Here is a 23,264-nt window from a genome sequence, read left to right as displayed (position 1 = left end):
GGCTTCCGTAGCGTCGTGAACGCGCATGTGCGCGCTTTCAGGAAATCCTATACACTACTGTTTATGCTCTAAAAACATTCTAAATGACTTTGTTTCGAGTAAATTCTGGATGCTACCCACTCAGGACACTTGGAATACATTGGACGAGCAGTATGGAGGAATATTGACACGTTTTTTGTGGACTTTTATGGACCTTTCTGTCTCGGGCACCATAGACCTCCATTATTTGAATGTCAGCAGACAGCAAGAAGCCTCCCAGATCTCCAGATGCATTTGAGATATCAAAAAAGTACTCCAGAGTGTTGTTCAGCATGGGGGTGAGTAGAAAATGAAGGCTAATCATGTTTTGGGTGTACTATTCCTTTAAAGTGGTTAAATGCAGCAATAAGCTAATGGCATTTTTATCACTTGTATCCAGGTAATCAAAGAAGATGTATATCACTGAGTAAATGTGCAGTCAACAGCTTTATCAACTAGTCCTAAAAGAGTAAAGGCCAAATCACACGCTAAGACAATAGTGTCGATTTCTGCATGATCTTCCCCTTCCAAAAACTCTTAATATGGGGCGTTCGTCAGAAATCATGGAAATCTAACATGTTGGCTTGTCTCGGCTTAATATCCTGCAGTGTTGGGTTTCCTCCGAGTCAAGCAAGTTTCAAATTATGAACTTTGGCCACAGGTCAACAAATCAGAGATGCTGATCTGAGAGACGCTGCATCCAGGCCATGATCTCTCCTTTTCCATAAAACAATTAAAATAAAAATTTGCATGGATGCATATAAAGTGAACTCAACTAGGTTCACATGAAAAGCCAGGAGAATGTATTTGGACCACTCCACAAAAACATATTTATTTTGTTGCTTTATTTAGTGACCTCTTAGACACCTACCTCTAAAAACCCTTTCTTTAAAAAAAGAGACTAGTGACAAATTTAGTGACTTTTTCTGTTAGTTGGACACTTTTGTGACAAAACATGATGGCACTGATTTTATTTTCTTCAGCGAGCAGTGAGTGACTAGCCCCTCCCTCCTGCATTGCATGGACATCTTCTCAGTCAGCGAGAGAAGAGTGATTCCTTTCTGTTGAAAATGAGTCACAGATGTGCAAAGCTCCCACTGACCCACTTGAAACTCTTTGCCCTTTTTATTTTTTAAATGAATCCTGAGTGAAATCTGTGTGCTGTGCTCTGCTGGTCCTCTGGTCGAGCACCACACACAGCACCAGCAAATTTGTCTTTTTTTTTTATCTATCATTATGTGCAGTGTTTTGATGCTTTTTCTGAAAACTTTAAAGCCTGCCATGTGAACCAGCCTTAAGATGCAGGAAAAATAAAAATGTAATGACTTATAATGCTTTTAAATGAGTCATAGTTTGAAGTGGATCAGTTGCCATAAAACGAGCAAGCCATAGAATATTAGAAAAAATGTAATATTAGAAATCTAAGTTTAGTCTGAAGCACAAAAACTTTCCCTGAAAACAAAGGAAACATAAAAAACTCAGATGTCATGAAAATTATACAATTTAAGTCATCACCCGACATTAAAATCCCATCCAAGTCCTAAGAACATATAGATACTTCCTGACAAATAAAAGGGGAAGCAGAACATCATTTACAGCTTGTTTCTGCTGACGGTATCTTAAGACAAAACTAGAAAAAGCTGTTTCGGAGAAACAGCAAGTGGGAATGCTTTTGCTGAATGAATAAAGCTGAAATTAACTGTAATCATCAAAATTAAACAAAATAAACATCTGAAATATATGAGTTTGTATGTAATGTATGAATATAATATACAAGTTTCACTTTTTAAATGGAATTACTGAAATCAATCTACTTTTTCATGATATTCTAATTTTATGACCAGCACCTGTATAATTGTCAAAATCTTGATTTTGGGGTTCGGACAGATTTGTTACCCCCGAACAAACCTTTTTCCTAGCTAAACGATAAAAGATATCGACACACTTCCTTCAATGTGAGTGCTAGGAAGGTCTGAGGAACAACTTCCACAAGGCTCGTGTTGCTACGTCGAACGGTTCCCGAATGGGAGCGATACGAAAAAGTCTGTTTTTTTGAATTTTCATTTCGGATTTTCAGAGATCTCTCATTGGATTTCTATTGGGGAAGTGTGGACTTCTTCGTGGTCTGGGTTAAACTGTCGGAAAACCGTAAATGCCACACAGATGAGGGTTACATTTCCTGAATCCTGACAAAAATCCCTACGTTTTGATGTAAAATTTATCTAGATAGAGTAAAAAATGAGCGAGTGAGTTGAAGCTGTTCGGCATGAGTGAAATGTTTGAAAACGCTAGAGTGGCACACTCTAGCAGCTGAACATTCCGTCCATAGACTTCCATTATAAATTTGAAAATCTGTAAAAAATGTTTAAAAGTTTGAAGCTTCACTGAAGCAAAACTGTAAAAGTTAGCTGAAAGCCGAGTTAAACAGTAATAGCAGAAAGATACGGAAACATTTTAAAAGTTGAATGGTGTTTCTAGCTGAAAGTATGCTGAAGTAGTTAAAGGGCAAAGTAGCTGAAGATTTAGTGGAATTTTTGAAGTTTTACATGTATTTCAATGGGACAAAAAAAGTCATAAAAAGCTAAATATTTAAAAAACTATAATAGCTGAAGTTACCAAAAGATACAGCAGGATGGACCAGAAGAAGCTGAACGTTTTGATACCAAATTTGTTGAAATCGGATGAAGTATGGAGAACGAGTTAGAGACGGAAAAACGTACGGAAAGTATAATAATAATAATAACTAGAAAAAGCTGTTTCGGAGAAACATCAAAGTGGGAATGCTTTTGCTGAATGAAAAAAGCTGAAATTACCTGAAGAACATATGAAAATGTGATAGGAAGTCATCAGAAACTTCAAACTGCAGAAAACAATTGAATCATCTGAAGATTTTGTAGGGTAGAATCATTTGGCAGTAAAATGGCAGAAACAAACTCATCTTAAAAGCTGCACAGCCAAACCATACATGATATCAAAAAATGTCTTGAATGTGGGCACTAGAAGGGTCTTAATATAATGTCTCCCAAGTTTCTAGAAAAATGTATAAAGAAATTTTGAAGGGGGGTTTACCTACTTTCCAGAAACATGTCAGGCGTGTTATGAATTAGCAGCAAACAGAAAAGCTTAATTCCTGTCCAGAAACAGAGCAGAATGAAGCCAAAGTTCACAACATAGGCTGAAAAGTATGAAATTAGCTGAAGTAGAAAAGAAATTACAAAGAAAAACTTTAATCTTATCTGGTTGAAGAAAAAATTAGTAGCTTAAGGATGGGAAGTAAAATGTTGAGGACGATGGTATTGAATAAGTATTAACATTTTGAAATCATATGTGGAAATGTCAAGACTTGGCAAAACAATTGGAAAATTATTTAAAATGTGTCGGTTGATCAGCATAAAGAAAACAGTGTCATCCTTAGAGGATTGAAAATCTACAAACCTATGTGCAAGACTGACCATGAGAAGCAGAGGAAGGACAGAGAGAGAAGCTTATAGAAAGAGAGCTAATACCACTTAAGGAGCTGAATTTATAAAAAAAAAAACTAACCTGCATGTTACGAGCCGCTGTGGTGATGAAAGCACCGTTGGCAGGCTTAGGCTGCATGTTACGAGGTTAGCAGATGCTTTATTACAGTGTAAATCTTAGAGCCTGATTAAGAAATGTAAACTGAGGTGTGTGGTCAACAGGCCTTGGTAGTGTAATTTGAAGAAATTGGTTGACTTTGGGTCATAGCTACAAGCCATACTGCACAATGAATGAGTGTGCGTAAGGAAGAGGCTTTTATTTTGTAGGGTCCCTTTAGTCTTATTTTGAAAGTCTATCATGGATGTGTGTCAAGGGAAGGGTCATGCCCAGCAGTGATATAGAATCCATTTCTAAATATGAAATCACTGGTTTTCCATGTTATTGGGTGAATAGATGCTGTATTAGAGCATAAATGGGAGACTTTTATTGTGAAATTTGCTCTGGGGTATGTTGTGAAAAGGTCCCTAGAGTCTAATAGAATCAAGCTGGTAGAGTTTGGGTCATAATGCTGAGCCATTTGCATCAATTAATAGGCGAGTATAACATGGAGGCTTTTATTTTGTAGGGTCACTGGAGTCTTATTTTGAAAGTCTAGCAGGGTTGTGTGTTGAGAAAAGGGTCAGACCCAGCAGTGATACTTGATGACTTTCCAATCGTTAAATCACTCTTTTCCCTTGTTATTAGGGCAGTAGATAAAGTGGCAATGGGAGGCTTTTATTTTGAAATTTGCTGTGGGGTGTGTTTTGAAAAGCCCCCTAGAGTCTAATTTTTAAAAAGTGGTTGAGTTTGGGTTATAATGTTCAGCCATATGCTGGGAAAAAAATATGAGTTTAATGTAGGGGCTTTTATTTTGTAGGGTCCCCGGCATCTTATTTTGAAAGTCTATCAGGGTTGGGTGTAAAGGGAAGGGACATGGCCAGTAGTCATATTGTATCCACTTCCTAATGTTAAATCAGTGTTGTCTCCCTCCATTAGATTAAAATGTGCTGTTTAAAGTGGTGGAGGTAAAATCTCTTTGAAGCACGGTTACCTTGACGACGTTAACGAGCCTGTCAGTGACAGAGAGACATGCGCATCACTTTCGTTCCTTTCCTCTCAGGCTTTTTTGAATGGGAATAGCAGCTCCGAACAAACGAGTGCTGAAGACAAACCGTAAATGGTATCTAAAAAATTCTTTCAGTCTAAGCGAGAGCTATCCTTTGTCTCCAATTGGGATAACGTTCATGGCTGTAGCTCATTCACAGCCTTAATGGGAAGGAGAAATATAAAGGTTTAGAAATCCTGCTGGTCTCATTAAATAACATGGAGTCCCATGGTAGAGCAGAGCTCTCAAAAGCAAAACTTTCCCTCCGAACAAACGAGCGGTGAGCCAAAACCGTAATAGGTATTCAAAAAATTCTTTCACCGTGAGCGTCAGCCATCTTTGGACTACAACTGGTGTAACTTTCATATTTCTACAATATTTAGTCTAGGCGTGGTGACGATGTAAAAAAGTGTATAATTGTCAAAATCTTGATTTTGGGGTTCGGACAGATTTGTTACCCCCGAACAAACCTTTTTCCTAGCTAAACGATAAAAGATATCGACACACTTCCTTCAATGTGAGTGCTAGGAAGGTCTGAGGAACAACTTCCACAAGGCTCATGTTGCTACGTCTAACGGTTCCCAAATGGGAGCGATACGAAAAAGTCTGTTGTTTTGAATTTTCAGTTCGGATTTTCAGAGAGCTCTCATTGGATTTCTATTGGGGAAGTGTGGACTTCTTCGTGGTCTGGGCCAAACTGTCGGAAAACCGTAAATGCCACACAAATGAGGGTTACATTTCCTGAATCCTGACAAAAATCCCTACGTTTTGATGTAAAATTTATCTAGATAGAGTAAAAAATGAGCGAGTGAGTTGAAGCTGTTCGGCATGAGTGAAATGTTTGAAAACGCTAGAGTGGCACACTCTAGCAGCTGAACATTCCGTCCATAGACTTCCATTATAAATCTGAAAATCTTTAAAATTTCTTTTAAAGTTTGAAGCTTCACTGAAGCAAAACTGTAAAAGTTAGCAAAAAGCTGAGTTAAACAGTAATAGCAGAAAGATACGGAAACATTTTAAAAGTTGAATGGTGTTTCTAGCTGAAAGTATGCTGAAGTAGTTAAAGGGCAAAGTAGCTGAAGATTTAGTGGAATTTTTGAAGTTTTACATGCATTTCAATGGGACAGAAAAAGTCATAAAAAGCTAAATATTTAAAAAAGTATAATAGCTGAAGTTACCACAAGATACAGCAGGATGGACCAGAAGAAGCTGAACGTTTTGATACCAAATTTGTTGAAATCGGCTGAAGTATGGGGAACTAGTTAGAGACGGAAAAACGTACGGAAAGTATAATAATAATAATAATAATAATAACTAGAAAAAGTTGCATTTCCTGCGAAAATGCAGTGTGAATGCTGTACGCTAAACTGTAAGCTGTAAGGTTAAAATGGCAGAAACAAGCTGAAATTTAAAGTCAAAGCTGCTGAAATGGTATGGAATAGCAAAAAATGTCTAAGTAGTTTCTTAAAAGTAGCTGAAGCCAACAGCAGAAACATGGCAGACATGTTATCAATTAACAGCAAGCAGAAAAGCTTAATGCCTTTCCAGAAAGAGAGCAGAACCAAGCCAAAATTGGAAAAAATATGCAGAAATTTTATAAAATAGCAAAAACGGTAACATAAACAGTAAAAAAGTTGAATCTTAACTAGTTGAAGAAAAAAATTAGTAGCTTAAGGATAGGAAGATAAATGTTGAATATGTATAATAAGTATTAAAGTCTGAAATCATATGTGGAAATGTCAAGACTTGTAAAAAAAATTTGAAATTAATTAAAATGTGTCAGTTGATCAGCATAGAGAAAACAGTGTCATCCTTAGAAGCTTGAAAATCCACAAACCAAAGTACAAGACTGACCATAAGAAGCACAGGAAGGAAAGAGAGAGAAGCTTATAAAAAGAGAGCTAATACAATTTAAGGAGCTGAATTTATCAAAAAATCTAACCTGCATGTTATGAGCCACTGTGTTGATGACAGCACCGTTGGAAGGCTTAGGCTGCATGTTACGAGGTTAGCAGATGCTTTATTACAGTGTAAATCTTAGAACCTGATTAAGAAATATGCACTTAGGTGTGGGGTCAACAGGCCTTGGTAGTGTAATTTGAAGAAATTGGTTGAGTTTGGGTCATAGCTACAAGCCATATGGCACAATGAATGAGTGTATGTAAGAAAGAGGCTTTTATTTTGTAGAGTCCCTTTAGTCTTATTTTGAAAGTCTATCATGGATGTGTGTCAAGGGAAGGGTCATGCCAGGCAGTGATATAGAATCCATTTCTAAATATGCAATCACTTGTTTTCCATGTTATTGAGTGAATACATGCTGTGTTAGAGCATAAATGGGAGACTTTTATTGTGAAATTCGCTCTGGGGTATGTTTTGAAAAGGTCCCTAGAGTCTAATAGAAACAAGCTGGTAGAGTTTGGGTCATAATGCTGAGCCATTTGCATCAATTAATACACAAGTATAATATAGAGGCTTTTATTTTGTAGGGTCACTGGAGTCTTATTTTGAAAGTCTAGCATGGTTGTGTGTTGAGTAAAGTGGTCTGACCCAGCAGTGATATTTGATGACTTTCAAATCCTTAAATCACTCTTTTCCCCTGTTATTAGGGCAGTAGGTGAAGCGGCAATGGGAGGCTTTTATTTTGAAATTTGCTGTGGGGTGTGTTTTGAAAACCCCCCTAGAGTCTAATTTAAAAAAATTGGTTGAGTTCGGATCATAATGTTGACCCATATGCTGGGAAAAAAATATGAGTTTAATGTAGGGGCTTTTATTTTGAAGGGTCCCCGGAGTCTTATTTTGAAAGTTTATCAGGGTTGCGTGTGAAGGGAAGGGTCATGGCCAGTAGTCATATTGTATCCACTTCCTAATGTTAAATCAGTGTTGTCTCCCTCCATTAGGTTAAAATGTGCTGTTTAAAGTGGTGGAGGTAAAATCCTTTGAAGCTCGGTTACCTTGACGACGTTAACGAGCCTGTCAGTGAGAGAGAGAAACGCGCATCACTTTCGTTCCTTAGTTCTCAGGCTTTTTTGAATGGGATTATCAGCTCCGAACAAACAAGTGCTGAAGACAAACCGTAAATGGTATCTAAAAAATTCTTTCAGTCTAAGCGAGAGCTATCCTTTGTCTCCAATTGGGGTAACTTTCATGGCTGTAGCTCATTCACAACCTTAATGGGAAGGAGGAATATAAAGGTTTGAGAAATCCTGCTGGTCTCATTGATTAACATGCAGCACAATGGTAGAGCAGAACTCTCAAAAGCAAAACTTTCCCTCCGAACAAACGAGCGGTGAGCCAAAACCGTATTAGGTATTCAAAAAATTCTTTCACCGTGAGCGTCAGCCATCTTTGGACTACAACTGGTGTAATGTTCATATTTCTACAATATTTCGTCTAGGCGTGGTGACGATGTAAAAAAGTGTATAATTGTCAAAATCTTGATTTTGGAGTTCGGACAGATTTGTTACCCCCGAACAAACCTTTTTCCTAGCTAAACGATAAAAGATATCGACACACTTCCTTCAATGTGAGTGCTAGGAAGGTCTGAGGAACAACTTCACCAAGGCTCATGTTGCTACGTCGAACGGTTCCCAAATGGGAGCGATACGAAAAACTTTGTTTTTTTGAATTTTCACTTCGGATTTTCAGAGAGCTCTCATTGGATTTCTATTGGGGAAGTGTGGACTTCTTCGTGGTCTGGGCCAAACTGTCGGAAAACCGTAAATGCCACACAAATGAGGGTTACATTTCCTGAATCCTGACAAAAATCCCTACGTTTTGATGTAAAATTTATCTAGATAGAGTAAAAGATGAGCGAGTGAGTTGAAGCTGTTCGGCATAAGTGAAATGTTTGAAAACGCTAGAGTGGCACACTCTAGCAGCTGAACATTCCGTCCATAGACTTCCATTATAAATTTGAAAATCTTTAAAAATTGTTTAAAAGTTTGAAGCTTCACTGAAGCAAAACTGTAAAAGTTAGCAAAAAGCCGAGTTAAACTGTAATAGCAGAAAGATGCGGAAACATTTTAAAAGTTGAATGGTGTTTCTAGCTGAAAGTATGCAGAAGTAGTTAAAGAGCAAAATAGCAGAAGATTTAGCAGAATTTTAGCAAAATGCCATTCATTTCAATGAGGCAAAAATTTGCAGAAAAAGCTGAATAATTTAAAAAGCAAAAGAGGTAGAAATACAAAAAGACATAGCGCGCATGTCCTAAATGAGCTGAATATTGTGAAATTTGAATGGTTGAAATAGCATAAAGTATGCAGAAGTAGTAGCGTGACAAAAATTTGCACCACGGAAGAATAATAATAATAATAATAATAATAAAGAGAAACAGGATCTCAATAGTGTGAATGCCTACAGCATTCACACAATAAAGAGAAACAGGATCTCAATAGTGTGAATGCCTACAGCATTCACACAATAACTAGAAAAAGCTGTTTCGGAGAAACATCAAAGTGGGAATGCTTTTGCTGAATGAAAAAAGCTGAAATTACCTGAAGAACATATGAAAATGTGATAGGAAGTCATCAGAAACTTCAAACTGCAGAAAACAATTGAATCATCTGAAGATTTTGTAGGGTAGAATCATTTGGCAGTAAAATGGCAGAAACAAACTCATCTTAAAAGCTGCACAGCCAAACCATACATGATATCAAAAAATGTCTTGAATGTGGGCACTAGAAGGGTCTTAATATAATGTCTCCCAAGTTTCTAGAAAAATGTATAAAGAAATTTTGAAGGGGGGTTTACCTACTTTCCAGAAACATGTCAGGCGTGTTATGAATTAGCAGCAAACAGAAAAGCTTAATTCCTGTCCAGAAACAGAGCAGAATGAAGCCAAAGTTCACAACATAGGCTGAAAAGTATGAAATTAGCTGAAGTAGAAAAGAAATTACAAAGAAAAACTTTAATCTTATCTGGTTGAAGAAAAAATTAGTAGCTTAAGGATGGGAAGTAAAATGTTGAGGAAGATGGTATTGAATAAGTATCAAAATTTTGAAATCATATGTGGAAATGTCAAGACTTGGCAAAACAATTGGAAAATTATTTAAAATGTGTCGGTTGATCAGCATAAAGAAAACAGTGTCATCCTTAGAGGATTGAAAATCTACAAACCTATGTGCAAGACTGACCATGAGAAGCAGAGGAAGGACAGAGAGAGAAGCTTATAGAAAGAGAGCTAATACCACTTAAGGAGCTGAATTTATAAAAAAATTTAACCTGCATGTTACGAGCCGCTGTGGTAATGAAAGCACCGTTGGCAGGCTTAGGCTGCATGTTACAAGGTTAGCAGATGCTTTATTACAGTGTAAATCTTAGAACCTGATTAAGAAATATGCACTGAGGTGTGTGGTCAACAGGCCTTGGTAGTGTAATTTGAAGAAATTGGTTGAGTTTGGGTCATAGCTACAAGCCATACGGCACAATGAATGAGTGTGTGTAAGGAAGAGGCTTTTATTTTGTAGAGTCCCTTTAGTCTTATTTTGAAAGTCTATCATGGATGTGTGTCAAGGGAAGGGTCATGCCCAGCAGTGATATAGAATCCATTTCTAAATATGAAATCACTGGTTTTCCATGTTATTGGGTGAATAGATGCTGTATTAGAGCGTAAATGGGAGACTTTTATTGTGAAATTCACTCTGGGGTATGTTTTGAAAAGGTCCCTAGAGTCTAATAGAAACAAGCTGGTAGAGTTTGGGTCATAATGCTGAGCCATTTGCATCAATTAATACACGAGTATAATATAGAGGCTTTTATTTTGTAGGGTCACTGGAGTCTTATTTTGAAAGTCTAGCAGGGTTGTGTGTTGAGAAAAGGGTCAGACCCAGCAGTGATACTTGATGACTTTCCAATCATTAAATCACTCTTTTCCCCTGTTATTAGGGCAGTAGATGAAGTGGCAATGGGAGGCTTTTATTTTGAAATTTGCTGTGGGGTGTGTTTTGAAAACCCCCCTAGAGTCTAATTTTAAAAAAGTGGTTGAGTTTGGGTCATAATGTTGAGCCATATGCTGGGAAAAAAATATGAGTTTAATGTAGGGGCTTTTATTTTGAAGGGTCCCCGGAGTCTTATTTTGAAAGTCTATCAGGGTTGCGTGTGAAGGGAAGGGTCATGGCCAGTAGTCATATTGTATCCACTTCCTAATGTTAAATCAGTGTTGTCTCCCTCCATTAGATTAAAATGTGCTGTTTAAAGTGGTGGAGGTAAAATCTCTTTGAAGCACGGTTACCTTGACAACGCTTAACGAGCCTTCACTTTCGTTCCTTAGTTCTCAGGCTTTTTTGAATGGGATTATCAGCTCCGAACAAACGAGTGCTGAAGACAAACCGTAAATGGTATCTAAAAAATTCTTTCAGTCTAAGCGAGAGCTATCCTTTGTCTCCAATTGGGGTAACTTTCATGGATGTAGCTCATTCACAACCTTAATGGGAAGGAGAAATATAAAGGTTTGAGAAATCCTGCTGGTCTCATTGAATAACATGCAGCACAATGGTAGAGCAGAACTCTCAAAAGCAAAACTTTCCCTCCGAACAAACGAGCGGTGAGCCAAAACCGTATTAGGTATTCAAAAAATTCTTTCACCGTGAGCGTCAGCCATCTTTGGACTACAACTGGTGTAACTTTCATATTTCTACAATATTTCGTCTAGGCGTGGTGACGATGTAAAAAAGTGTATAATTGTCAAAATCTTGATTTTGGGGTTCGGACAGATTTGTTACCCCCGAACAAACCTTTTTCCTAGCTAAACGATAAAAGATATCGACACACTTCCTTCAATGTGAGTGCTAGGAAGGTCTGAGGAACAACTTCCACAAGGCTCATGTTGCTACGTCGAACGGTTCCCGAATGGGAGCGATACGAAAAAGTCTGTTTTTTTGAATTTTCAGTTCGGATTTTCAGAGAGCTCTCATTGGATTTCTATTGAGGAAGTGTGGACTTCTTCGTGGTCTGGGCCAAACTGTCGGAAAACCGTAAATGCCACACAAATGAGGGTTACATTTCCTGAATCCTGACAAAAATCCCTACGTTTTGATGTAAAATTTATTTCAATAGAGTGAAAAATGAGGGAGTGAGTTGAATTTGTTCGGAAAAACCAGAACAGCTCAAAAGCTAGAGCACGCACTCTAGCAGTTGAAGAATTCCGTCCATAGACTTCCATTATAAATCTGAAAATCTTTAAAATTTCTTTTAAAGTTTGAAGCTTCACTGAAGCAAAACTGTAAAAGTTAGCTGAAAGCTGAGTTAAACAGTAATAGCAGAAAGATACGGAAACATTTTAAAAGTTGAATGGTGTTTCTAGCTGAAAGTATGCTGAAGTAGTTAAAGGGCAAAGTAGCTGAAGATTCAGTGGAATTTTTGAAGTTTTACATGTATTTCAATGGGACAGAAAAAGTCATAAAAAGCTAAATATTTAAAAAAGTATAATAGCTGAAGTTATCACAAGATACAGCAGGATGGACCAGAAGAAGCTGAATGTTTTGATACCAAATTTGTTGAAATCGGCTGAAGTATGGGGAACTAGTTAGAGACGGAAAAACGTACGGAAAGTATAATAATAATAAAGAGAAACAGAAAAACAATAAGTGGGAATGCATAAGCATTCCCACTTGATTATTTCTAACAGAAAACTACAATAGTATGAAAACCACATTGTGCTAAAATATTTGGGAAATACAAGGAGCAAAATAATATCCAGTATCTGCACATCTGTCTTTACCTCCTGGATGAAGGAGACTGGTTTCAACTTTGTGTGGAACACGAGGAGGCACCTTTAGACTGCCACGCATCTGGTAGAACCTGCAAAATGGTTTAAATATTTTAAAATGACCACAAATGGAAAAGAAAAAGTGCAACACTGGCTTCATCTAGAACATTATAAAAGATGAGCAAATTGAGAAGAAAATGCACAGATTAGATACAAGTGGCCAGTAAAAGGACATTACGCCTGTCATAAATGAATAATGAGCACTTCTTTTGCAGTCACTCATGTAGTAAACCTAAACTCTTAAAGCACTGATGAGTCACAAGCGGCTGGAAGGAGTTTTAGTTGAGCACACAGAGATAACCATAGATCATTGCTGCACAAAGATATTTCTGGCTAAATAAAAGGGGGGTTTGGACAGTGCTAGGCACTCTGCTCGTCTATGTTTCTATAAAGTATAAGAAACTGAACTTTTTTAAATGCCACATTCCTGTCTCGTTTACCTGCCACAGCTCCATGCAGCATTAAAGGCAACAAACAACTGAGTGGGCCTTTTTCAAACTAAATGATATATTGATATTTATCCTCTTCACACATGCTCATTAAATGCACAAGGAGAATTTATTTAATGTGCTGTTAACAAAAATATTTAAAAAGAATAGACTGTGATAGCCAGAGAGCAAGCAATCTGAGTCATATCCGGTCCACAAATGTGGCAACTGCAAATTAGTTACGCAATAATTAATGCTGTGTCTGTGCTCTAAATACATAGAACTGCAATACAACAGAAATGGTCTCGCTGAAGCATCAGTTAAAAAGTAGCATCTATCAGATTAACATAATTTTACTTTTTAATTCCATTATAATATTGGAAGTAATGATGGTTACCCTAAAAATGAACAAGGCTTTTGCTCATGCCCTCTTTTTTTATCTTATCAAAATTAGATCTTATTTAATGTTATAAAACAATTATGCATTTCCTTTTTTTGGACAGATCTTTTGTTTTGACTGTCAGTCTTGTGTGATTGTGTCCAATAATTATATTTGAATAACTGATTAAAAAAAGAGAAATGACATTCCTTTTGATCTAATGGCTATTTTTTAAGCTATTTTATTCTAATCAAGAAATGTATATCTAAATATTTGGGTTATAATTCAATAAGGTATTTTGGAAAAGGGGCAGACAATTTAAAAAAATAAATCGGCTAAGATATAGATCAGAGTAATTAAGCTGTAAATATCAAGTATCCTAAATCAATAGCATCAACTATATGTTCTGAGAGGATCTACAAAAAGAAAAAGAATGCACAACTGTCATAAAATACCTGCCTAAATCAGTCCGAAACACTTTTGGTCACAGGGACCTTTTAGTTGGGGGGTAAAAAAAAAACAACAAAAAAACACTAATCTGTTGTTGTGATCTAGCAAACCATCAATCAATCCAACTTAAACAGAGGAAATGACATTCCTTTTGATCTAATGGCTATTTTTTAAGCTATTTTATTCTAATCAAGAAATGTATATCTAAATATTTGGGTTATAATTCAATAAGGTATTTTGGAAAAGGGGCAGACAATTTAAAAAAATAAATCGGCTAAGATATAGATCAGAGTAATTAAGCTGTAAATATCAAGTATCCTAAATCAATAGCATCAACTATATGTTCTGAGAGGATCTACAAAAAGAAAAAGAATGCACAACTGTCATAAAATACCTGCCTAAATCAGTCCGAAACACTTTTGGTCACAGGGACCTTTTAGTTGGGGGGTAAAAAAAAAACAACAAAAAAACACTAATCTGTTGTTGTGATCTAGCAAACCATCAATCAATCCAACTTAAACAGAGGAAAAACTATTAAATCAGCTTATTGCATCGACCAATGTTGCCACAGAGAAACTGAATATAAGAACTTTTTTAAATACTTCAAACTTATGAACCAAACGTTCCGTATTATGGTTGCAAAGCATGAGATTCTAACAGGAAGATCAACCTCACAAAAACTCCAAATTTTTTGTAGAATTTATAACAAATTTTCAAATAAAAATGCAAGTATAATCTAATTGCTGTATTAATTAGAAACAAAAAAAACCCAACAATGAATCTTTAAAATTGCCAATAAAAAAAATCCATGGTACCTTAACAAGGGAGCAACCCTCCATTTCCATACCATAACTGCTCAGCTTTTTACAACTGAAAATAATCACCAAAGGAGAACTTTGTTTTCACATGGTTTCTTACTCCACAAAGTCAAAACAGAGTAGAAGAGTTTCCTCAAGGCAAAACTCTGTTCTATGGTACCATTTTAGCATAACTACATTAAACATTCAAGCGCTTGGGAAATGCATTTTATGGGTAGAGCATCAATTAATACAAGCAATGCATATGTTTATAATAAAAAATATGCAGGAATAAGAATCCTGGAGACTCACCCTCTTTGGAACAGATCCACATTATAGAACTTGTGGAGCTCCACAGAGAACTCCACTGTGGCCTGGACTTCAGTCATCTTGGTCAATACAGGCAGAGGTGCCTTACATCATCTGGGAAACATCTGTATGCCTGCACGGAAAATACATTAAAACCCATTAACTCTAAAAAAAAAAAAAAAAAAATATTGCAGGAAACTTTGCAGAAACAGTAAGACCAGAAGAAACACTGGAATTTGGAATTTATTCAGACCAAACCGATAGTCAGAGATGTTATTGGATTTTTTTATTTTTTATTTGGAGTTTTCTGTCACCGAGTTTTTCTGTCTCTTTATGATGACTAATTAACTAATAAAATGTTCTGCTACATATCAGCCAAGAAATGGCCTTTGCCAATGTAATCATTAAAGAACATCTGACCCTTAGTAAAGATTTTTATATTACAGTAGCAAGTAATGAGACCCATCTTTTCCTGGAAGAAACCCCCTTTAAATTATGCAACAATTGCAATTTGAAGACACGGAAATGAGCGAAGTACAGAGAGTAGAGTCGAGTTTTATGGAAGTCTGTAGAAACCTATAATAGAGAAAAGTGCTTATATTTATAAAATTTCATTTGCATTTAACCATTATACTTTTTAAAGACAAAAATACCCTATGTCCCTCTCTTATAAATGTACAGAAAACTTCAATTTCAGTGTTAAAAGTGTATTTATTAATAGATAATTTACATTTAAACAAGTGTATCTTTTAAATGACATTTCAGCTCATATCACATATTTTACTATGCCTGCACATTAAAACTGATGTTAATGTGTGTGTGTTTTTTTTTTATATATTTGTTTATATTGGACATGTTTTAATATAGTGAAATTTTATGCCACAGCAATAATAATTTGGCTTTACAATCGTCTATGTTCTAAGTCCTAAAACATAATAGTGAGGAAGAAATTCTATTCAGTTTTCTTGTACACTTCTGGGAGGCTGGGAGTTATACAACAAAAATGTTTGTTTTGCACTTGATAAAAATATTGAAATTTGTAAATGGCTAGTCTAATTGCACTTGACTGAACCAAACCACAGGCCACTCAAGGCAGTTATTCTCACCAGGAATAAATATAGGAATATATAGGAATAAATATATGCTCAGAAAATAAACAACAACAAATGTCAATGAAATAACTATTTAGAATATAGATTTAGGACCTAAAAATGGGATCTTAACAGCATTTCAGCAAAGTAACGTGGTTTATTAAGCTGTTTCCAACAAATAATGTACAAGTATAAATGACAACATTAAAATACTTGAATAAAAATCCCCGAGTTAACTGCTGAATAATATGGTTGATAGGCAGCTAACAATTAACCCATCTGCATCAAAAGAAAATCCATATCCATATTTGAATTAAACGTATGCATATGGATTAAAAGTTTATCCATATCTAAATATTTACCGATAACAAACAGAAAAGTGACAGTGCGCCTATTCGTTTTAACAATGAAGAACATTTAAGAATGCAATATTTGGGTGATCAAGAGAGGATCAAAGATTTATAAAAGCTCAAAATGGACTTAATAGAAATATCTCATGTTCAGTGCTATGGTCAGCGAGTTATAGCATGACTTACTGATGCAGAAACATGAAGGCAAATGAAGCTTCACTGGTTTAAAAGGGCAACCGATCAAACCCCACAAATGAAACTGAACAACTATCTTTGGAAACAGCTATTCAAATAAATGCAAAACATTTCAAGACATTTCCGCAGCAGCTTTTAATCCTCTTAAGGTTTAAGCATAAACTTCACGTTTAATTAGTTTTCAATTGAACAGAAATATGTAAGTTCAAGGGCATAGTAAATAAAAATCTCATAATAAATAATAGGAAACAAGTTAAGCAAAAGGCCTTAATTAACCGCCGAATCGGTTCCTCTTTTTTCAGAAGTCTTGATGATGAATAAAACAGAGTTTATTAATACATAGAAAAAATGTCTAAGTTTGATTTTAATAGTAAAATGAGTCGGGGGTGATAAGGGAACGAAGCCGTTGAGCAGAATCTCTGCACCGGTCTGGTTTCACTTTTACGGATAAATGACAAAAAGGTTAAACGAAACTGCTGTTCAACAAAACAAGTATGAAATAAACAAGAAATACAACCAAAAAAGTAGATATTTAACAGCCTGTCTGCTAGTTTGGTTAGCCACTGATCGAGCAGTCGTAACAGGGAAACATCACCCACACAGACAAGCTAACGCTACTTACCATTCCGTTGGCTAGCTAACATTAGCTCGTTTACCAACGTTAGCTCCGATGTCAGTAAAGCTGGCCTCCTCTAACTATTTGTCACAGACAGAAAACACTTCCCTTCGAACGACTTTACTCCTCTATCTGCCGAATTGACCTGACAGCGGCAGCTAATTTGGCAATAAACGAAGAGCTGCCATGTAGCCGTCACTGTGTTTGCTATGCAAATTCAGCTAACAGCTCAATCTGAGGAGCTGACCGCAGCTGCTGCTCTCGCCGCGCATCCACTGCGCACGTGATACACAGGCGTCCCAAATACTCCCCAAAATTACGGCTACAAATTAAGACACAACAGCTGCAAAAAAAAAATAAGATTAATTCAGATATTCTTGAAAAATCTTGGCTACATGCCACCTCGCTTGATGGTAGCCGAAAATGAGATAATATACATAAATTATGTATACTTTTTAAATCATAGGATATTTAATCAATAGTTTTTACATTCATACCCAAAACATTTTTTTTTACTTTAATTTGAAGCTTCATCATAATCCCTTCATGTTCAAGTCAATAAGGGATTTAGAAAAAGATTTTAGAATAATCTAATCCAGAGGTCTCCAATGTGGGCGTGGAAACCCCATTAAAGGGAGGTTCCACCTACAGGCTTAGGTCAGATTAAAAAATAACAATATATTGTTTTATGGCAAGGCAAGACAATTGTATTTTTCTATCACAAATAACAAATAAACATTCATAATAAAATCCACCCTACTCTAAAAAGTTAGATTTTGCTATAGAACAAGAAGCTGCTGATTGCAAGCTTTGATCACAAGAATTTCTGGCCAATTTGACTTTTTATTTATTATTATCAGCTAAATATGATTGACAGAAAAGAAAATGGCTGTAACATTTATGGCTAGCAACATTTCCCAAATTGATAAAAAAAAAAAAATAAATAAAATAAAATCAGAACTAACTTCAGCAAAACTTTTCATTAAGACCTGATTTTGTTTGTTCGAGCTTTACTTTTGTCAGCACTCTCAACTGAATGTTAAATCTTGAACACTCAACACTTTACTGGAAGATTTTAAGATCATGTACCAGAAGAAAACTGTCATTTCTACAAAACTGTATATTGTCCAAACATACACAAATGCTCCTATAAAACGCACAGCATGGCGTAGAAAATACAAAATTAAACATTTTAAGACATATTTTCTAAAAAAAATAAACTAAAAATTGTTACACAAACCATTAATTTGTCAAAACCGTGAGAGAAATAGCAAATCAGTCTTTATCTATGTTCAAGTTCTCTCGAGGATTTTTAGATATTCTGTAAGTGTGTCTATTTTTTATTATCTCCAAGAATATGCAGACCTATTAGTTGTACACAATGTATTACAATAAGAACATATTTCTATAACAGATCTTGTTTACTCAAGAGTACTCAGTTTTGGGTTTTTTTTAATGGGCAATATGGCTCCCCTCCCGGGGTATAATTTCAACATGTATTCAAACCAAAAAAGGTAGCAAATTCCCTACTCATAAAGTAAAAAACAACAAGAAAACAGCATGTTGACATTCTCTCCAAAAGGTTTTTAGTTTTAACTTTTTTCCAGGTTTTACTTCAAAATAACTGTTTTTAATTGAAAGAAAACTAGAGAACTAGTCTTAAAAAATAGTAAAACTGTCTGAAATTCATCTATCTCTCTGTCCATCCATCTGTCTATTGTATAGAGCCAACACTGCTAATACTGCTGGAATACATGGAAGTACAATAGTCCGATAATGGAGGAAAGTTTCAGAAAGCAAAATTAATTCATAAGTTTAGTTAAAAAGCCACCACAAAAAAAATGTTTGAAGTCTGGATATCAAAAGCATCTATTTCTTACCATCATTGATATAAAAAAATAAAAATAAAAAATAAACTTATACCTTACACGCACCTGGCTAAATAAAAATAGGCATCCTTCTTGTTGATCTGATTACAGACTGTTGAATTTCAGGCAGCAGTCACAGGCGGAAGGCTTAGTAACTTGAGCCAGAGATGCTTAAACTGGCCCCTGGAATGAGGAATGTCACCTCACTCAGGGGGAAGAAGCCAGATCCCGCGCAGGAGTTGAAACAATTCTGGCTAGAGACAGTCTGGCTCACCTCCATGCATAGGCTGGGTTCTGGAACCCAGCTTCTTGACAGAGGGTGGACACTCTTCTTCTCTGGAGTAAACCACAGGAATAGGCAGAAGGCTGAGGTGGATCTACATTTCAGCCCCTAGCTCAGTTGTCTCGTTAGGGTTTGCCCAGGTGGACAAGAAGATCACATGAGTTATTGGCCCTCTATGCAAGTCATGGATTGTCCATAGTGAAAACCCCTGTTCAAGCATTAGAATGCCATTTGGTGCACTTGGGACAAGGACACCCTACTGTAGGTCAGAGGTCGATAATTAACTTTATAGTTATAGCATATAGACTTTGTAGTTATAGCCTTTGGCTGCATGTCTTAGACAGTTGGGTATTAAGAAGGGCAGAGCTGTGTACCTATCATCACCTGGTGGTGGGCTGGACATACTGGAAGAGGAAACCCAAGTGAGTAGTGAAGGTTTGCAGGGATTGTCTGGCAGAACCCCCAGTCAAGGATGTATTTAACTCCCACCTCCAGGAGAGCTTTTCTCAGATTGTGGGGAGGCTGGGGACACAGAGTCTGATTGGAATGATTTTTCTGCCTTGATTGTCATTATGACCACCCATGGTTGTGAACATAAGATCTGTGGTGTCTGCAGTGGCTGCAACCTCCAAACTGGGAGCTATATATTTACACTAATGGATGGAGTTTTGAGAGACTATGGAGAAAGATTATTGGCTAGACTATCGATTGGTCTCAATTTTCTGGCAACCCATCTGGCGTGTTCAGAGGGGAAGCACTGGTTTAATAACACTGTTTTCAATGGGAGTCGAGATCTGCTGATTTTGAATGAGGATGTTTTTAGATGCTGGATGGAATACTTCGCAGAAGCAAATACTGGGTGCCTTGAAGGTCGACTTCATCCTTACCAAGGCTGTAGTTACTGAGGGGGGCAAAAAACATACAATATGTCTTTCTGATTTTATATCAGGTAGGTGTAATCTAGCTTTTTTGCTAATCTCATGCTCATTAAGCCAACAGAATAAGCCCATATAATAGGTTAACTAAGGTTAACTAATATAAGTCGACTTTTTGGTGAATGCTTTAAGCGTGTTTTGTGGACCTAGAGAAGGAATTCAACAGTATTCCTCATGGTGCCCTGTGGGGGGTGCTCCAGTAATAGAGTCGGGGCCCTTTACAAGGAAACATAAGGTCTCTGTAGCAGCGGAGCATGAATTTGGTCCACATTGCCAGCGTTAAGCCAGACCTATTCCCATTGCATGTTGTACTCTGGCAGGACAAACATCTGTCACCAGTCCAGTTCATAACCTTTTGAACAGGATTTCTAGGCTCAGCCAAGTGCCATAGGGGGTCTTGTTTTGTGCAATTTATGCAAATTGCATGGTTCTGCTGGCTGCCCCCTGCTAAGATAGCTTGCACTGTGGCAGTTTGCAGTCAAGTACAAAGCAGCAGGGATGAGTATCAGCTTGTCCAAGTCTGAGGCCATTGTTCTTGACCAAAAAATGATGGCTTGTCCCATTCAGATCGGCGTAGAGTTCACTTCTCAAGTGGAGGAGTTCAAGAGTCTTGTGATCATGTTCATGAATGAGGGGAGAATGGAGGACGAGATCAATAGACTAATGGATGCAGCTTCTGCTGTAATGCGGACGCTCCAACAGCAGGTTGTAGTAAAGAGAGAGATTATTGAAAAGACAAAGCTTTTGACTCATGGGTTGGTCTATGTTTCTACCCTCACCCTGGGTTATAAAATTTGTATAATGATTGAAAGAACAAGATTCCAGATACAAGCAGGTGAAAATAGCTTTCTCTGCAGCGTGAGCACATTCTTAGAGATAGGGTGGGAAGCTTGGCCAACCAGAACAGGCTCAGAGTTTCTGTACTTCTCCTCCACATCAAGACTAATCGACTGAGGTGGCTCAGGCATCTTTGTCGGATGTCCCCTGGACGCCGCCCTCGGGAAGTGTTACGGGCAAATCCAGCCATGATGAGGCCCAGGAAAGGACCCAGGACACGTTGGAGGGACTATGTCTCTTGGCTGGCCTGGGAGTTCCTGGGGTTTAAGCAGAGCTGGAGAAAGTGTCGGGGGAGAGGGAAGGACAGGAGTCTTTAATGAGACTTCTGCCCCCACAGTGTCTGAGAGTTTGGTGTTTTCTTGCTTTTTTCTTATTCACTTCCCAGGTACTGTATGTAAAGTAGCCTTTGGGGCTAATTCTGGCATATTTAGAGTTAAATGTGCTTGAATATGTGCTGTCACTATAACATAAAATTAATTAAATTGAGTTAAATTAAACTTTCTTAAAAGTATACTGTAAAGGTGTGATATATAATGAAGATGTATAGAATCTAACCATAGCTGTATGCCTTCACCTTTAGGATTCATTGGCCTATTTCAGTTCCACATGGCTGAACTGGTAAGAATGGGTGCAGTCAGGAAGCTTTCCCTGGATGTTACTTATTATTTTATGGCTTTGGTTTCAGGATAAATACAGGCTAAACTGCAGAGAGTTGTGTTTTGTGGGGGAAGGCTGACACCTAGTGGTGGACATGTTTCTAAGTCGTATTTATACCCTGTCCATGGTCCTGAACATTATATGCTGTTTAAGTATATAGGTATACAAAAATATGTCATTTTACATAGTGCTTCATGATCTTGTGATCCATAACAAAATGTTGTATATGTTTTCACACTCACTGGATTAATGTCTTGGATAATTTCAAAGGGCCTACTGGAGATACCTTTGTGGCCATACTGCACTTGAGTGACAATACCTTGAAGCTGGGATATCTGGATAATGGCAACAGATGGCTTACCTTCAACTCGTGTCTTTGAAATTTTAATTCAAGATGCTCAACATAAGATTCGCTTGCTTTTCAATAAATGATGTTACACAATGTCACTAGGGTCGGGGCGGCACTCTTTTGTGAATTCTTGAATAGTTTAGAGAATATATGTATATATTTTTTTTCAAAAATGAGTCTAGATGGCTTCAATGGGATAAACTCATTGTGGAACCACGGTGTGGATGTAACCACTTATACTACAGCTTAACTCTGAAAAACAATAACTTTCTGGGTGACCCTTTACGAAGGCACATAAAAAGCCACATTACGAAAAAGTATGATGAAAATGGATCCTATATGGAGGAGGTTATGTCATTGTGACAAGAAAAACCTCTATTGCGTTTCCTTCCTCCCAATTGTTTTTGCTGCAGGCTTTGGTGGATAAGAACAGGGTTCTCTACCAGGAACTTGATTGAGTCAATGTATGCACAAACAAATAAAATAATAATGAATTAATAATAATAATTAAACTTTATTGATCTCACATTGCAGAAATTTACCTCTGCATTCAACCCATACCTTGGGGAGCAGTGGGCTGCCATCGTGGGGCGCCTGGGGAGCAACGATGGGTTAAGGGTCATTGCTCAGGGGCCCAGAGGGGCAGTTTGTGGGAGTGGGACTCAAACTCAGAACCTCAGGATTCCAAGCTCTATGCCCTAATCACTAGGCCACCCTATCATTGATGGCCAAAAGTAATCAATTCCACTTGACAACTAGATGATTCCAGTTGCAAAAAAAATAAAAAGTTTATTAAAAAGTAAGTAATGTTTACAAATGAGCAATTAAAACATACTTTGTATATTGCAACAAGCGCAAGCCAGCACCAGGGTGGGAAATATGTTTTTATTATTAAAAGGCGTCTTTGACAACTTTTCATTGAAACTTAATCCTTTTTTAAATGCCTTCTCTGAATTCTGAACTTTATGCTGATTCACTGCGATCTGTTGAGAGTAAGGATTACGGGTTTTAATGGCTTACCATGAAGGCAAGAGGAAAAATGTCTGCGCACACCTGCTTGTCCTCTCAAGTGCCGATACAACATAATGAAATCATGTTTCTGATTGATATACTTATCGGATGTTTAATGACTTATTGCTGAGATATACAACAAGAACGTTTTTGTTCTTTAATACTATAAAAATAAAAAAGAATTGATATGAAAATATAAGTTATGACTAAAGTGCACTGTGGTTGTAGTAAAGGTTAAATGGCCCGCCTATGCCCCCCATCAGCACTGACTGCAGGATAGCCCCTCCCCCTGAAGTCCTCTAAAATCTCCTCCAATCTCC

General features: G+C 37.0%; 1 protein-coding gene across 3 annotated transcripts in view; it reads right to left on the bottom strand.

Annotated features, from left to right (window-relative positions):
* fam135a (family with sequence similarity 135 member A) overlaps positions 1–17,293 on the bottom strand; it is a 28,370-nt gene extending 11,077 nt beyond the window's left edge. For all 3 annotated transcript variants that reach the window (XM_038296389.1, XM_038296391.1, XM_038296392.1), the window contains exons 1-3: positions 17,011–17,293; positions 14,756–14,885; positions 12,342–12,421 (exon numbers count right to left, since the gene is read on the bottom strand). In XM_038296389.1, coding sequence (XP_038152317.1) covers positions 12,342–12,421; positions 14,756–14,832 — 157 coding nt within the window. In that variant the 5' untranslated portion in view covers positions 14,833–14,885; positions 17,011–17,293. The remainder of the gene's footprint in view (positions 1–12,341; positions 12,422–14,755; positions 14,886–17,010) is intronic.
* Between the last annotated feature and the right edge of the window lie 5,971 nt (positions 17,294–23,264).

The sequence above is a fragment of the Cyprinodon tularosa genome, unplaced genomic scaffold (genome assembly GCF_016077235.1).
Source record: "Cyprinodon tularosa strain WSP-4 unplaced genomic scaffold, ASM1607723v1 ctg37, whole genome shotgun sequence".
In the NCBI taxonomy this organism is placed as follows: domain Eukaryota; kingdom Metazoa; phylum Chordata; class Actinopteri; order Cyprinodontiformes; family Cyprinodontidae; genus Cyprinodon; species Cyprinodon tularosa.
This window is presented reverse-complemented; position numbering and strand designations above follow the sequence as displayed.